This window comes from Oncorhynchus gorbuscha, linkage group LGY, assembly GCF_021184085.1.
Source record: "Oncorhynchus gorbuscha isolate QuinsamMale2020 ecotype Even-year linkage group LGY, OgorEven_v1.0, whole genome shotgun sequence".
NCBI lineage: Eukaryota > Metazoa > Chordata > Actinopteri > Salmoniformes > Salmonidae > Oncorhynchus > Oncorhynchus gorbuscha.
This window is the reverse complement of record NC_060199.1, coordinates 2,466,179-2,483,763: the sequence shown is the minus strand read 5'-3', so window position 1 is coordinate 2,483,763 and position 17,585 is coordinate 2,466,179. Positions and strand designations below refer to the sequence as shown.

Sequence of the window (17,585 nt, the reverse complement as noted above, 5' to 3'; positions counted from 1 at the left end):
TTTCCCCTTTTTTCATAGTTTCTTTTTATATATTTCCATTACGTAAGCTCAAAGTATTGGGACAGTGACCCTTTTGTTTTTGTTTTGTCCTTCAGCACGTTGGATTTGAAGTGATACGATGACTATGAGGTTGAAGTTCAGACTGTCAACTTGAATTTGAGGGTATTTTCATCTATATTGGGTGAACCGTTTAGAAATTACAGCACTCTTTGTGCGTAATCCCTGTTTTAGGGGACCAAACGTATTGGGACAAATTGACTTGCGTGTTAATGTGGTAAAAGTTTAGTATTTGGTCCCATATGCTTAGCATGCAATGATTACTTCAAACTTGTTGGATGCACTTGTTTTGGTTGTGTTTCAAATTATTTTGTACACAATAGAAATTAATGATAAATAATGTACTGTTATTTTGGTGTCACTTTTATTGTAAATTAGAATATAATATGTTTCTAAACACTTCTACATTAATGTGGTTGCTTCCATGATTAAATAATTGGGAATAATAATGAGTGGGGAAGATGGAAGCACAGATATCATACCCCCAAGACATGCTAACCTCTCACCATTACAATAACAGGGGAGGTTAAAAAAAAATAATTGGGGGGGGTTACAGCCTTGTTATAAAATGGATTATATACATTTTTCCCACATTAATCTACACACAATACCCTATAATGACAGTGAAAACAGGTTTGGAATTATGTTCAAATGTATTAATGAAAAAAACGGATCACATTTACATAAGTATTCAGACCCTTTACTCAGTATTTTGTCGAAGCACCTTTGGCAGCGATTACAGCCTTGAGTCTTCTTGGTATGATGCTACAAGCTTGGCACACCTGTATTTGGGATTTTCTTCCATTCTCTGTAGATCCTCTGGATGGGGAGCGTTACTGTAAAGCTATTTTCAGGTCCCTCCAGAGATGTTCAATCGGGTTCAATTCCGGGCTTCGCCCCAGTCTGACGACTGGAGCAGGTTTTCAACGAGGATCTCTACTTTGCTTCGTTCATCTTTCACTTGATCCTGACTAGTCTCCCAGTCCCTGCAGCTGAAAAACATCCCCACAGTATGGTGATGCCCCCACCATGCTTCACCGAAGGGATGGTGCTAGGTTTCCTCCAGACGTGACGCTTGGCATTCAGGCATTTAGTTTCATCAGATCGGAGAATCTTGTTAATCATGGTCTTTAGGTGCCTTTTAGGTGCCTTATGGAAAACTCCAAGCGGGCTGTCATGTGCCTTTTACTGAGGAGTGGCTTCTGTCTGGCTACTCTACCATAAAGGCCTGATTGGTGGAGTGCTGCAGAGATGGTTGTCCTTTTGGAAGGTTCTCCCATCTCCACAGAGGAACTCTAGAGCTCCGTCAGAGTGACCGTCGGGTTCTTGGTCACCTCCCTGACCAAGGCCTTTCTCCCCCGATTACTCAGTTTGGCCGGGCAGCCAATTGTGCACTAATCCCAATCACGGTCGGTTGTGATACAGCCTGGAATTGAACAAGGGTCTGTAGTGACACCTCTAGCACTGAGATGCAGTGACTTAGGCTGCTGTGCCACTCGGGAGCCCAGCTTTAGGAAGAGTCTTGGTGGATCCAAACTTCTTCCATTTAAGGATGATGGAGGCCACTGTGTTCTTGGGGACCTTCAATGCTGCAGAATGATGGAGGCCACTGTGTTCTTGGGGACCTTCAATGCTGCAGAATGATGGAGGCCACTGTGTTCTTGGGGACCTTCAATGCTGCAGAATGATGGAGGCCACTGTGTTCTTGGGGACCTTCAATGCTGCAGAAATGTTTTGGTACCCTTCCCCAGATCTGTGCCTCCACACAATCCTTTTTCTGAGCTTTACAGACAATTCCTTCGAACTCTTGGTTTTTGCTCTGTCCTGCACTGTCAACTGTAGGACCTTATATAGACAGGTGTGTGCCTTTCCAAATCATGTCCAATCAATTGAATTTACCACAGGTGGACTCCAATCAAGTTGTAGAAACATCACAAGGCTGATAAGTGGAAACAGGATGCCCCTGAGCTCTATTTCGAGTCTATTTTGAGTTTCATGTTTTACAGCAGCAACTAACTGGGGAGACGCAGAAGAAATCCAGCTGAAAATAGGCTTTGTAGGCCTGTGCTGTGCGCATGTGATAGTTGTTCGTCATCCGTCATCAGGCATCTTATTTACCTAACGAAGACACACACTCGACTGGTCAAAAGCCAGCAATTACTGTCTAACGGAAATTGTGTGTGTGTGTGTGTTGCTAGGAGGCTTTGTGATAATGTTAGGACATCCGTCTCTCTGGTGTTATCAATCAGGACCACATTTTCTCTCTTCAGCTAACCATTTTCTCTATCTTTCTTTTCCCCACTCTTTTGTCTCCATCCAGACTCTGAAGAACTCATGGCTGCAGCGCTATGCCACAGACAGTGCTGACCCGGGGGTGTTCGTGCTGTTAGCCTGCGGTACCACCTCCAGCACCTGTGGACAGCTGGCCAGCTACCCCCTGGCCCTGGTCAGGACCCGAATGCAGGCTCAAGGTACACCCACTGCCAAAAACTATTTGGAGTTTCATTAGATAACTTGCATATAATTAGTTAGTGAAAGGTTTGTTTCGTGGATCCACCAAAATCTGTGGTACCAAGGAATTTGTTAATCGGGGATGTATGTCTGTCTTCATGTTGGTAGTGAGGTACAGGGGTATTGGTATTTTATTACATATATACAGTAAATCAAAGTTTATTTGTCATGTGCGCCGAATACAACAGGTGTAGGTAGACCTTACAGTGAAATGCTGAATACAACAGGTAGTAGACCTTACAGTGAAATGCTTACTTACAGGCTCTAACCAATAGTGCAAAAAGGGTATTAGGTGAACAATGGGTAAGTAAAGAAATAAAAACAACAGTGAAAAACAGTAGCAAGGCTATTATCGTGTCTTTGGCTATGCCAAATTAAGTGATAGGACATGCTATTCTATGAAATAATTTCTCTGTAATTAATTTCACCTGATTAAGATATTCAGGTTCATGTAATTAACTAGAAAGTCGGGGCACCACGAAATAATGTTTATAGAGCTGTTATCTTCCGAATCTTAAAGACCTAGTAATCTTTTACCTCAATAGCAGTCAATATTTAATCGTCACTTTATTTAGTCTCATCTGAAAGTTGTAAATTCTTGGTTATCTTCACGAACCCTGGCTAACAAGTTGAATCAGCAATACAAAATTTGGTTTATTTATTTACGAAATACCTAAATCACACAATTACATCTACACAAAATGGATCATACATTGATTACAAATGATGTCATAAAGGAAAACGTCCCTAGTGGACGGAACAGATATGACAGCTGGTTACACAAAAAGAGGGGGGTTGGGTTTGAGTGAAAGAGCGGGAAGACTGAGTAACGAAGGGAGAAGCTATGCTATCGGAAATACATTATCTCATGAAATCTAAATTGCTGCCCATTTGAAAAAGGAAAATGCAATAAATATTTACTCTGAGCTACGCTTCGGTAGATTGATCGTAGGCCGGGTGGTCCAGCATGGATCTCTAGTCTGCTGAAAAGTGTCTAGTGGTGAACTGGAGCGTGGTAGAATGTATACTCTGTCTGTCCTCTCCTAGCCCACGTTTAGCGGGCGGAGGGTGTAGCACTTTTTAGTGAATAAGAGTTCAAAGTTCATACCAAGTTGCCATTCTTTAAGCTCATGCTATATTCTGGCTGGTATAGTCGAAATTCATCCTTCCGGCATGTAGGTCATCACCTTCACATTGAAATTCGATGCCAATTGCGTTAGGTTCTTGCTGATGTTGGATTAGTTCTGTAAGTGGTCTTTGTCCTTTCAATGCCAGTCCACACGTCCTTGGAACAAAGTTTTTCAAGGGGCTTATATAGGATTGGGAGAGCGGGCCGTGTTCCATAGTTTACAACCCATGTCCGTTCACTTGGGCGGGGCCTCTGACTGGGCAGAGTGGTGTTATGACAAACCGTTCTCTCATTTAAATAGTTTCATATTTAAACATTTTAAATTGCACAACAATTCCATGTGAATCTGATAACTAGAATGTGTAGACTTTCTAAGATACAGTTTATGTTATCCTATCATCAGTAATAATGTCTCTGATGCCAACTGATCTGTCATATTCATTAAGTACACATATTTTCAACTGGTTGGATTGCTGAAATATGGTTCCGTTTCCCATCTTTTGATGTCACCAGACTCTCTCAATGTTAACAAAAGGATTTTCAATAGTCAGTAGAGTAGAGAGAGGAAAAAGGGGGAAGGTGTTTATGGGGGTCCTAAACCTCCCCCTCAAGCCAAGTCGTGCCCGCTTCACAACTGTCTTGGTGTGTTTGGACCATTCTAGTTTGTTGGTGATGTGGACACCAAGTAAGCTCTCAACCTGCTCCACTACAGCCCCGTCGATGAGAATGGGGCATACTCTGTGCTCCTTTTTCCTGTAGTTCACAATCATCTCCTTAGTCTTGGTTACGTTGAGGGATAGGTTGTTATTCGGGCACCACCCGGTCAGGTCTCTGACCTCCTCCCTATAGGCTGTCTCGTCATTTACATTTAAGTCATTTAGCAGACGCTCTTATCCAGAGCGACTTACAAATTGGGTCATTGTCGTTGATCAGGCCTACCACTGTGTTGTCTGCAAATTTAATGATGGTGGAGTCGTGCCTGGCCATGGAGTCGTGGGTGAACAGGGTGTACAGGAGCGGACTGAGCATGCACCCCTGGGGGGCTCCAGTGTTGAGGATCAGCGTGGCAGATGTGTTGCTACCTACCCTCACCACCTGGGGGCGGCCCGCCAGGAAGCCCAGCATCCAGTTGCAGAGGGAGGTGTTTGTCCCAGGATCCTTAGCTTAGTGATACTATGGTGTTGAACGCTGAGCTGTAGTCAATGAATAGCATTCTCACATAAGTGTTCCTTTTGTCCAGAAGACGTCGAAACTATGAAATAACACACATGAAATCATGTAGTAACCAAAAAACAAATCAACATACATTTGAAGTCGGAAGTTTACATATATCTTAGCCAAATATATTTAAACTCAGTTTTTCACAATTCCTGACATTTAATCCTAAAAAATTACCTGTTTTAGGTCAGTTAAGATCACCAATTTATTTTAAGAATGTGAAATGTCAGAATAATAGTAGAGATTTATTTCAGGTTTTATTTATTTCGTCACATTCCCAGTAGGTCAGAAGTTTACATACACTCAATTAGTATTTGGTTGCATTGCCTTGAAATTGTTTAACCTGGGTAAAATGTTTTGGGTAGCCTTCCACAAGCTTCCCACAATAAGTTGGGTGAATGTTGGCCCATTCCTCCTGACAGAGCTGGTGTAACTGAGTCATGTTTGTAGGCCTCCTTGCTCGCACATGCTTTTTCAGTTCTGTCCACAAATTTTCTATAGGATTGAGGTCAACCCTTTGTGATGGCCACTCCAATACCTTGACTTTGTTGTCCTTTAGCCATTTTGCCACAACTTTGGAAGTATAATTGGGGGTCATTGTCCATTTGGAAGACCCATTTGCGACCAAGCTTTAACTGATATCTTGAGATGTTGCTTCAATAACTTCCTGACTGATGTCTTCAGACGTTGCTTCGAAAACTTTACTCCCTCATGATGCCATCTATTTTGTGAAGTGCACCAGTCCCTCCTGCGGCAAAGCACCTCCACAACATGCTGCTGCTACCCCCGTGCTTCACGGTTGAGATGGTGTTCTTCGGCTTGCAAGCCTCCCCCTTTTCCTCCAAACATAACAATGGCCATTATGGCCAAACAGTTCTATTTTCTAAATCAAAATATATTTTATATTTGAGATTCTTCAAAGTAGCCACCCTTTGCCTTGACAGCTTTGCACACTCTTAGTATTCTCTCAACCAGCTTCACCTGTAATGCATTTCCAACAATGTTGAAGAAGTTCCCACATGCTGAGCACTTGTTGGCTGTTTTTCCTTCACTCTGCGGTCCAACTCATCCCAATCCAACTCAATTTTGATAAGGTCGTATGATTGTGGATGCCGGGTCATCTGGTGCAGCACACAGACTTTTTTCCCAAATAGGTCTTTCTTCTGTATACCACCCCTACCTTGTCACAACACAACTGATTGGCTCAAATCCATTAAGAAGAAAATAAATTCCACAAAGTACAGAGATCCTTGAACAGGACAAGGACCTAGGCACACAGCAAAGACAATGCATGAGTGGCTTCGGGACTAGTCTCTGAAATGTCCTTGAGTGGCCCAGCCAGAGCCCGGACTTGAACCCGATCGAACATCTCTGGAGAGACCTGAAAATAGCTATGTCGCGACGCTCCCCATCCAACCTGACAGAGCTTGAGGGTGGTGAAAAATGGGAGAATCTCCCCAAATAAAGGTATGCCAAGCTTGTAGCGTCATACCCAAGAAGACTCAAGGCTGTAATCGCTGCCAAAGGTGCTTCAACAAAGTACTGAATAAAGGGTCTGAATACTTATGTAAATGTCATTTTCCAGTTTATTTTTGCTTTGTGAGGGTATTGTGTGTAAACTGATGAGGGGGGAAAACTCTATTGTAATACATTTTAGAATAAGGCTGTAACGAAACAAATTGTGGAAAAAGTTGAGGTCTGAATACTTTCCGAATGCACTGTATATAGTTGCCACATCAGCATTGACCAGCATGGCTAATAATATAGACATTGACCCAGTTTCCATAGTAGTGCATCCCTATTGTTGAAGTGTATTTCATGTCGCTCATCTTCTCATGTTTTTTTCCCCTCAGCCACCATCGAGGGCGGTCCCCAGATGACCATGTCGGGGCTGTTCAAACACATTGTGAAGACTGAGGGTGCATTCGGACTTTACCGAGGCCTGGCCCCAAACTTCATGAAGGTCATTCCAGCGGTCAGCATCAGCTACGTGGTCTATGAGAACCTCAAGATGAGTCTGGGGGTGGTGTCACGTTGAGGCCTGGGGGGAGAAGGAGGTATCACCTCCCCTTAAGACCAAATTGATAATTTTTGCTTTGCCAAGCAACGGTGTGGGTGACGGGGGGGGGGAGAGAATCTCAGCAGACAGAGCTGGGGTTGTTAGAGACAATCTCATTCTGTAAATGTTATGAAGACAGGCGGGGAGAGATATTACAACACTAAGGACAAAAAAAACGATGGAGAGTTTGGAACGGACACTATGACTGGAAGGGATGGAGATCCTCTCCACGTAGCTGTAACCTTAAAGTATCATTATGTAAGGAGTTATTTTGTTATCAATCCAGAGGCACAACACCATGAGTCCACTGTTGGCTTTTTATTATCAAATTGAAGACTCGGGTGAACTGAAAAACAATCTCTTCTCTGGAACTCCAGTATTCTCCAACTTGCTTGAAATTTGTTAACGGAAATGTATTTACTGTTATGTTCACTCAATAGTACTATCCTATAGGTGGCAGTATTAGTCAACCTATCTGGCTTGTGAAAGACTCCTTTTCTAATTGTCATCTAAAGTTGTCCTATGTAATATGTATCCGCCTTAATGCAGCATTCATTAACATGTAAGAGGCTGCAACTATTAGGGCATTTGCTGTTATTTGTCTGGAGGGAGCAAAACCTCAACTCACAATTTTGATTAATCTGGTTAATTCCATATTTTTCCGTTTTCTCATTGTATAGCTTGATGAGAATGTTAAACGACTGATGTGAACAGAACGGGCGATGCCGGTTGGATGCCCATAGTGTGTTATTGTCCACTTAGTCTTAAAACCGCTGGTAAGAAGTGTGTATGTCTTGATGCTAAGACATTTTTTTTGTATTGTAACCAGATATTTAAATAAATATGGTCCAAGACAGGCAACGCTCAAAGAATGGATACTGTTAGCAGATGTTTAGTTATGATACTATAACATATTCAGAAACTGTTAATATATTGTTTTTCAAGATACAATGCAACACATAATGATACCTACTGATCAAGGTTTGAGACGTTACGCTGTCACTTCCTGTGTAACATTTCAGACAGGAAGATGGCGGTATTGAGTCGTTTCTGGGGGTGGGAAACAGGGAAAATGTGTATGTTTCATTTTGAAAGACCATTTTCCACCATCATGCTACAGTGGCTAATTCTACTCCCGGTCCACAGTAGCATTTTGAAAGACCATTTTCCACCATCATGCTACAGTTGCTAATTCTAGCCCCCGGTCCACAGTAGCATTTTGAAACTATATCGTTTTTTTAATGCCCATATTGACATACTATATACTTAATTAATTTTAGTATACGGGAAACAAACGGCATCGTTTCAGTTGAGCGTACTAGAGCATCGCCTGTCTACCGGAAGTGGATGCTGTTGCTATGGAACCTTTTGCTAGCTTGTTAGCATAACAAATGACTAGCTAAACATTTTACGATTTCGGGTGTGTTTGTAAATTCAATCTGGAGGGATAGTGCACTCTGGGCGTTCGTAAATCCAGAGTCCCTTTGGTAAATTCATCAGTTATTGTGTGCGAGAGTGCTCTGAAATCGGAGTAGATGTAGAATGATGTAAATAATCATGTCACTAAACGTTGGGTAGTTAGTTAGATGGCTAATATGCTGTCTGTCAAGTTTGATGTTTTAGTAACTAGTTAACATACCTGTACATACTGCTGTAATGCTATATGGTTCGTTATTAGAAAAGTCATTACATTGCTCAACATTTGTCAAAATTCGTTGAAGCAATTCATTTGTATCTGCTCTCGTTGTACTTCGGGTGCATATTTTATGCCATTTTCTTTAAATCTGAAAACTTGAAGCCACGCACATTTTCTGAATTGCATTATGGGCCCTAAAAGCATCCACTGCATGTATACTTGGTATTTTGGCAAACTTTTGGCATATTATGACCAATAAACATACTACATACTCAATTCATGTCACAAATAGTACAGTTAGTGCGGTTAGTATGAGTATTGGAACGCAGGTCAGGGGTGAAAAGACAGACTGCTGCAACCCGATACACAACAACCAACATTATTCACTGTATCGTGGTGGTGGAAAATGGTGTTTCATAAAGAAAGGACAGACATTTTCCCTGTTTTTTCGGTCTTCTCTCCATTAAATCGAGTTAAGGAAGGAATCGAGGCCTTTGCGGCCTGAATGGAGAATGTTTTCTGTACAATCCGGCCCACGGGGATACGAGTATAAAGCCGGCTGCATAGATTTTCTTTGGACGGTAAAATGAAATTACTCGATATCAACATCTGACAGCCTTTGAGCTAGTATTTCTTGAGTTCGGGACTTGTTTGTTTTGAGTTTAGTTGGTTGTCACTATTTACCTAAATGCTTTTTCTAGTTGGTGCAGCTCCACAAAAATAAGTACTAATCTTTTGCACTTTTGCTTTAGCAAATACCGGAGCCCGAATCCATATATTCTCTCCACAAGAGGATGGAAAAGGCTGTGTCTGTATTATTGTACCCCACCTAAGGATACCACTCCATACTGCCTGAAGTGTAGCGCCTCATTTCCTGCATTGACGAGCAGGAAATCAGATTACGCTTTTGTGAACTCGAAATTCATATTGTCCCCCTATATCGCTGAAGGCTAAAATGTATAGTGTATCTATACACTATACAAAACATTTAAGAACACATTCTTTTTCCATGATGTAGACTGACCATGGGAATCCGGGTGAAATGATCCCTTATTGATGTCACTTGTTAAATCCACAGCGGTTGTTGAAGATGAAAGGGAGGAGACATGTTAAATAAGGATTTTTAAGCCTTGAGACAATTGAGTCATGGATTGTGTGCCATTCAGAGGGTAAATTGGAAAGACAAAAGATTTAAGTGCCTATGAACGGGGTTTGTTAGCAGGTTTCAAGTGCATCAGTTTGTGTTTAGAACTCCCAACGCTGCTGGGATTTTCATGCTCAACAGTTTCCTGTGTGTATAAAGAATGGTCCACCACCCAAAGGACATCCAGCCAACTCGATATTGGGAAGGTGTTCCTAATGTTTGGTATATTCATTAGTCTTTATGTGGTCTCTTGAATCAAAACAGCTCATTTCACGGTATTGAAATATTTTGCAAAACATATCCAGACTAAATCTTCATTTACAGTGAGCTACAAAAGTATTGGGCCAGTGACATGTTTTTGTTTTGGTGGTTCTGTACTCCAGCACTTTGGATTCCTAATGATACTATGGGGTTAAAGTGCAGACTGTTAGCTTTAATTTATCTTTGTCCATATTTGGTGACCGTTTAGATATGACAGCACTTGTACATAATCCCTCCATTTTAGGGAGTCAAAGGTTTAGTACAGTATATGGTCCCATATTCCTAGCACACAATGATGATTACATCAAGCTTGTTACTCTACAAACTTGTTGGATGCATTTGCTGTTTTGTTTTGGTTGTGTTTCAGATGATTTTGTGCCCAATAGAAATGAATGGTAAATAATGTGTTCGGTCATTTTGGAGTCACTTTTATTGTAAACAAGAATAGAATGTTCTCAACACCTCTACGTTCATGTGGATGCTACCATGGTTACGGATCATCCTGAATTGTGAATGAGTGAGAAAGTTACACAAATCTCATACCCCCCCCCCCAAAAAAAATACTAACCTCCCCTCCCCTTATTTTAATGGTGAGGTGTTAACATGTCTTAGGGGTATGATATTTGTGTAACTTTCTCACTCATCATTATTTACGATACATTCAGGACTATACATAATCATGTAGAAGTGTTTAGAAATAATAATATATTGTTATTTACAATAAGTGACTCAAGTCTCAATACATTATTTACACGAAGTGCTGGAGTACAGAGCCAAAACAACAAAACAATTTGTCACTGTCCCAATACTTTGAGCTCAATGCATTTAGAAAAGTATTGAATGTATTGTAAATGAACCATTGTTGTCCTTTGTAGAAGAATGCATCTATTGAATGAATGTAAAGCTAAATGTATTTATGCTTCTATGGGAACAACTGTTAATAAAGTAACTCAATATTATACTTTTGTTGTTTTTGAATTGCCCACATCTTGAGCACTATATACTAATATTTCATAGCAAATGGTGGATCAATGTCTGTCCCCAGCCTCTGCCTCATTGACATAGTTGGAGAGGGAGTTAGATTATAAAGAAAATAAAACGTGACCAAACATGAAACTTGTCTCGGACAATAAAGAAGACCATAGTGAAAATTTGTCAAACTATATTTTAACTCTGCTTTTGTCACTGTTGCACTGGGATGGCAGTTGACAAAGGCAACCGGAAGAGCATGTATAACTATGAAAAGAGTGAGCCTTCACCCTGTAGTACTAATCTCATATGGGTGGCAGTATTGGTCAACCTATCTGGCCTGTGAAAGGCTACCAAATTAACCCCCACAAACTTCACACAACATTTTAAGGAAAAACGCAATGTAGACTACAAAATACAATCTCCAAAGGTGTTTTGCATAGGGGGAAAAATGTAAATGCACTGAACAAAAATGTAAACACAACATGCAACAATTTCAATACCAGATACTGACTGGTTCTGATCCGCGCCCCTACCTTTTTTTTAAGGTATCTGTAACCAATAGATTCATATCTGTACTCCCAGCCATGTGAAATCCATAGATTAGGGCCTAATTAATTTCCATTAACTAATTTAGTCAAATCTTTGAAATTGTTGCATGTTGTGTTTATATTTTCGTGTGACCGCCATTAGCCTCATGCAGCGTGTCTTCTTCATATAGAGTTGATCAGGCTGTTGATTGTGGCCTGTGGAATGTTATCCCACTCCTCTTCAATGGCTGTGCGAATATAGTTGCTGGTTATTGTCGGGAACTGGACCACACTGTTTGATCCAGAGCATCCCAAACATGGAGACATCTGGTGAGTATGCAGACCATGGAAGAACTGGAACATTTTCAGCTTCCAGGAATTGTGTACAGAACTTTGCGACGTGGGGCCATCCATGCATTATCATGATGAAACATGAGGGGATGGCGGCGAATGATTGGTACGACAATGAGCCTCAGGATCTTTTCACAGTATCTCTCTGTATTCAAATTTCCATGGATAAAAAGTAATTGTTCGTTGTCTGTCGCTGATGCCTGCCCAGAACAACCTCATCGCCAGATCTGTTCACAACGTTGACATCAAAAACCGCTCGCCCACACAACACTTTACATGTGGTTGTGAGGCAGGTAGGACGTATTGCCAAATTCTCTAAAACAACGTTGGAGGCAGCTTATGACCGCTCTGGAGGACATTCCTGCAGCCAGCATGCCAATTGCACACTCCCTCAAAACTTGAGACATCTGTGGCATTGTGTTGTGTGATAAAACTGCACATTATAGTGGCCTTTTATTGTCCTCAGCACAAGGTGCACCTGTGTAATGATCATGCTGTTTAATCAGTTTCTTGAAATGCCACACCTGTCAGGTGGGTGGATTATCTTGGCAAAGGAGAAATGCTCACTAACAGACATTTTTGAGAAATAGTTGTGCACAACTTTTTATAAACCAGTCAACACTTGCTGTTCAGTTGTCAATCAACGCACAGTAAATAGTCAATGCGTCACGACTCCGCGTGGCTGGCTTTGTGAAATACACAAAAGAAAATAAACGAATGTGTCAGAAAACGATCATTGGTCATTAGACTCAGCGTTACCACTTACATTACATGGTACATGTAAATTCATGAGATCTGTAGGACTATAATGACGAGATGCTCATGTTTCCTTCTTAACAATGGGAGTCTTTGTCCCAACGGTGGAAGACATGTGACAAGCTTAGGTCCAAAATAAGCCCGTAGAAGCGCATTGTGCTTATTTTGGACAGATTTAGGTGAGAGTGAAACCTCTCACTTCGCCTCTTCACCTCTGATTTTTCCTGTCATCGCACGCGTTATGACTGACAGGCGCCTATCCTATCGATAGATCGCTAGCAGATGCATATCTAGCGGGAGAGGGCTCAACGGACCAGACAATTGAAACTTTGAAATGAAAAATAGCCTCGTTAATATGACTTGGAAAATGTAACCCTGTAACCGGCTGATTAGCCGACGCTTATGGAAAACACTTATCACGATACTTAGGTGCCCATACGATATCTATTGTGATTCTCACGATTCTATATGAATTACGATTCGATATTGCGATTTGATGTTCCAAAGACATTGCTCTGTATATGAGAGCATAAAAAATGTAGTTCCAGCCATGGAAATGAAAGTGCTGAAAACATGTTGGCTCAGTATTTTCTAAAGAAGATGGGAGGATGAAAATGCACAGAGTTTTAGCGCAGGTACAGCCTACTAGCGCTAACTAACTATACCTAGAACAATTTTATTTTAGTATCAATATACTAATCGTCCAAAATATTACGATATGTAACCATTTTTTTAAATTGTTTCATCACTAGTTATTACACCACTTCCTTTCCTCATTCATGACCATGGAAGAATTGGATAGGTTCCACCACCTTGATTCGATTTCAATCTGATTTCTCCCACTGCTCTATATTTGATACATTCTTCAGTGAGACTGCCATCGTTGAAGTCGTTTGTGCTGACGTCAAAATGACGGTTGTTGTATAAAAGTCATCAGCGATTTGGATCATCTAACCAATCAAGAGTATCAAAGCCAATGACACATTTTCAAAATGCCACTTTACCCACCGTGTGTTGTGGCTCTGGCACAACCCATCGGTTTCTGGGACCAATCAGAACAGTTAGAATGTGTTTGCGTTCTAGATATCGTTGGGGTTGGTACTCAGATCCAGGATCACTGCGGAGAAGAATATTACGTCCGTGGCGTAGCGAATGGCCAGAGCAAAGGAGTTTGGGTAGCCAGGCAATGTAAAGGCTTGGCCGCACTGTCAATTAAAACTGGGCTCTCAAGGGGGCTTGACCCCAATTCGTCACGCTGTCTTGGACATTGACTGAATGCAGGCCAGGGAAGGTGTGTTAGTGGTAATGGATGCAGGCTAGCACCATGCATGTCAATGAATAAGGGCACTAAGACTGGTGGCAGTGTCCAATGCTGTTAAGGGCTGCTCTATCATGGGACTAAAGGAGGGAAGTACACGACATGGTTGACTTGTGCACTAGATGCGTATCATTGATGTAGAACTCCCGTGTCTGGTCTACCCTCCAGAGGACCGTAAGATGCTGTCCACAGCCCAGCGGATGCTTCAGGACAGCCGCACCAAGATTGAGCTGCTCCGCATGCAGATTGTCAGTCACCTGTGCTAAAGAGGGGGAGCGGGAAGACACTGAGTGTGTGTGTGTGTGTGTGTGTGTGTGTGTGTGTGTGTGTGTGTGTGTGTGTGTGTGTGTGTGTGTGTGTGTGTGTGTGTGTGTGTGTGTGTGTGTGTGTGTGTGTGTGTGTGTGTGTGTCCTTCGCCATGCCATTGTTTTGGTTTTATGTGTGTGACTGTGTTTTTCCCAGTGCCATTTCTGTGTTTGTTTATTGGTCCCTGCAGGCCGACCCTCTGAGACGATCAGTCCTCTGGATCTACGTGTGGTTGAGCTCCGGCACCACCTGTAGATCGAGGCTGCCGTGTCAGGTGTGGCCAGGAAAGTGGGCAAGCAGCTGGGGAGGCACAAGGTGCAGGACCGCCGGGCACCAGGTAGGTGGGCACCAGGATATGAATGAGGTCTTGGGGGATCTGGTTAATGCAAGTCTGATTCTTGTTGGGTTGCAGGTTAAGACACCTAGTTAATGTTTTCATGGCTGGAAACATTCGTTATGCATACCTGGTGGGTCACAGAGACACTCTAAAAGTGTGTGTGACTGAGTGTTCTCCAGGCCAAGGCTGCAGGAGTCATGCCAGAAGCTAGACCTGCTGCGTCTGTCTCTGGAGCGCTGTCTAACCGAGCTGCCTGGAGTCACTCTGACAAAAGCTTCAGAGTTCCTCTGTGGAGATGAGAGAACCTTCTAGAGTCTAGAAGGACAACCATCTCTGCAGCACTCCACCAATCAGGGCTTTATGGTAGAGTAGCCAGACGGAAGCCACATCCTCAGTAAAAGGCACATGACAGCCCGCTTGGAGTTTGCCAACAGGCACCTAAAGACTCTTAGACCATGAGAAAACAAGATTATATTGTCTGATGAAACCAAGATAAAACTCTCTGGCCTGAATGCCAAGCGTCACGTCTGGAGGAAATCTGCCACCATCCCTATGGTGAAGCATGGGGGTGGCAGCTTCATGCTGTGGGGATGTTTTTCAGTGACAGGGACTGAGAGACTAGTCAGGATAGAGGGAAAGATGAACGGAGCAAAGTACAAAGAGATCCTTGATGAAAACCTGCTCAGGACCTCAGACTGGAGGATCACCTTCCAACAGGACAATGACCCTAACCACACAGCCAAGACAATGCAGGAGTGGCTTCAGGACAAGTCTCTGAATGTCTTTGAGTGGCCCAGCCAGAGGCCGGACTTGAACCCGGAATCGAACATCTCTGGAGAGACCTGAAAATAGCTTTGCAGCGACACTCCCCATCCAACCTGACAGAGTTTGAGAGGATGTGCTGAGAAAAATGGAAGAAACTCCCCAAGTAACAGGTGTGCCAAGCTTGTAGGGTCATACACGAAAAGACTCAAGACTGTTATCACTTCCAAAGGTGCTTCAATAATATTTCTGTTTTTTTTGTTGTACATTTTTAATTTAAAAAAAAACAGTTTTTGCTTTGTCATTATGGGGTATTGTGTGTAGATTGATGAGGGAAAAATATATTTAATCAATTTTCGAATAAGGCTGTAATATAAGAACATTTGGAAAAAGTCAAGGGGTCTGAATACTTTCCGAATGCACTGTATGTGTAACAGTATAATGTTACTCCCCTCACCCATACCTGGGCTCGAACCAGGGACCCTCTGCACACATCAATTACTGGCACCCACGAAGCATCGTTACCCATCACTCCACAAAAGCTGCGGGAACCACTACTTCAAGGTCTCAGAGCAAGTGATGTCACCGATTGAAACGCTATTAGCGCGCACCACCGCTAACTAGCTAGCCATTTCACATTGGTTACATATGCACTATATGATCTGACAGCCAGTGTGTGTATGTGGAGGTGTACTGACTGATTTATCTGTCCGACTGTATGTTGTCCACAGCGGACATCAGTGCAGTGCTAAAAGTGGACAACAGCATGGTGGGCCGGACACACTGGAGAGTTCTGGGACCAGAGCTTCAGTATCGAGCTGGAACGGGTTCTCTTTAGCACCAGTAGGAGTAGTTCAAGCATTATTTTTATTTTCTCAGATAACATCCTGGAGTTGCCAGGAGTCATGTTAAATTTAGTAAAAAATGCCAAATGTTTACCCCCCCTCTCATCAATACTTAAATCTTCAGTTGGAAGACAATTTTTCATCCCATATTGATAGTAAATATTCAAGAGGGGTAGGATTTAAGTGTCTGCTATTGGAAAGCAGTCTGCTACAGACATGACCATCTCGTGCCAGCAGCTTTCCTCCTTGATAATCTCCAGATCGACGAGTACGGTGTTGGGTAGCAGAGAGAAATCACCCCTCTCTCACGCCTCTACTCCCACTCTGCAGATGTAATCCCACTGCTAATCCTAACATTTTCCACTAATCTCATTCCTTGCCTCCAAAAGCCTAACATGGGGCTATGATTCAGCTCCAAGACTACTTTCAGCTGAGCTGCTGCTCCTAGCGCGAGGGCACACACTACTTTCAGCTGAGCTGCTGCTCCTAGCGCGAGGGCACACACTACTTTCAGCTGAGCTGCTGCTCCTAGCGCGAGGGCACACACTACTTTCAGCTGAGCTGCTGCTCCTAGCGCTAGGTCACACACTACTTTCAGCTGAGCTGCTGCTCCTAGCGCGAGGGCACACACTACTTTCAGCTGAGCTGCTGCTCCTAGCGCGAGGGCACACACTACTTTCAGCTGTGCTGCTGCTCCTAGCGCGAGGGCACACACTACTTTCAGCTGAGCTGCTGCTCCTAGCGCGAGGGCACACACTACTTTCAGTTGAGCTGCTGCTCCTAGCGCGAGGGCACACACTACTTTCAGCTGAGCTGCTGCTCCTAGCGCGAGGGCACACACTACTTTCAGTTGAGCTGCTGCTCCTAGCGCGAGGGCACACACTACTTTCAGCTGAGCTGCTGCTCCTAGCGCGAGGGCACACACTACTTTCAGTTGAGCTGCTGCTCCTAGCGCGAGGGCACACACTACTTTCAGCTGAGCTGCTGCTCCTAGCGCGAGGGCACACACTACTTTCAGTTGAGCTGCTGCTCCTAGCGCGAGGGCACACACTACTTTCAGTTGAGCTGCTGCTCCTAGCGCGAGGGCACACACTACTTTCAGCTGAGCTGCTGCTCCTAGCGCGAGGGCACACACTACTTTCAGTTCTAAACTCTCAGCCTAGGTCTTTAAAGGTCGTGCTGCACTGTTCTTTTGGGTTGTTGGGCTGAAAGCCTCTGGCTGGGACTATTTCAAGGGAAGGGAGATAAACAGCTTTTCTTGTAGAGGAAGATAAGGGAAGACCGTGTTGCAATCTGTTAAAGATGGTTCATCTTTTTAAATTTCTTCCTCGGGCATTCTAAAAATCCGTGTGTACGTGTCCAGTCCTGGGAGCTGGAGATTGGGGTGTACTGGCAG

The 17,585-nt window shown here is 43.1% G+C and overlaps 1 protein-coding gene across 3 annotated transcripts in view; it reads left to right on the top strand.

Moving 5' to 3' along the window:
• LOC124016641 (calcium-binding mitochondrial carrier protein SCaMC-2-B-like) overlaps positions 1–10,566 on the top strand; it is a 33,121-nt gene extending 22,555 nt beyond the window's left edge. For all 3 annotated transcript variants that reach the window (XM_046332174.1, XM_046332175.1, XM_046332176.1), the window contains 2 exons: positions 2,378–2,528; positions 6,769–10,566. In XM_046332174.1, the coding sequence (XP_046188130.1) occupies positions 2,378–2,528; positions 6,769–6,953 (336 nt within the window). In that variant the 3' untranslated portion in view covers positions 6,954–10,566. The remainder of the gene's footprint in view (positions 1–2,377; positions 2,529–6,768) is intronic.
• Positions 10,567–17,585: the final 7,019 nt, after the last annotated feature.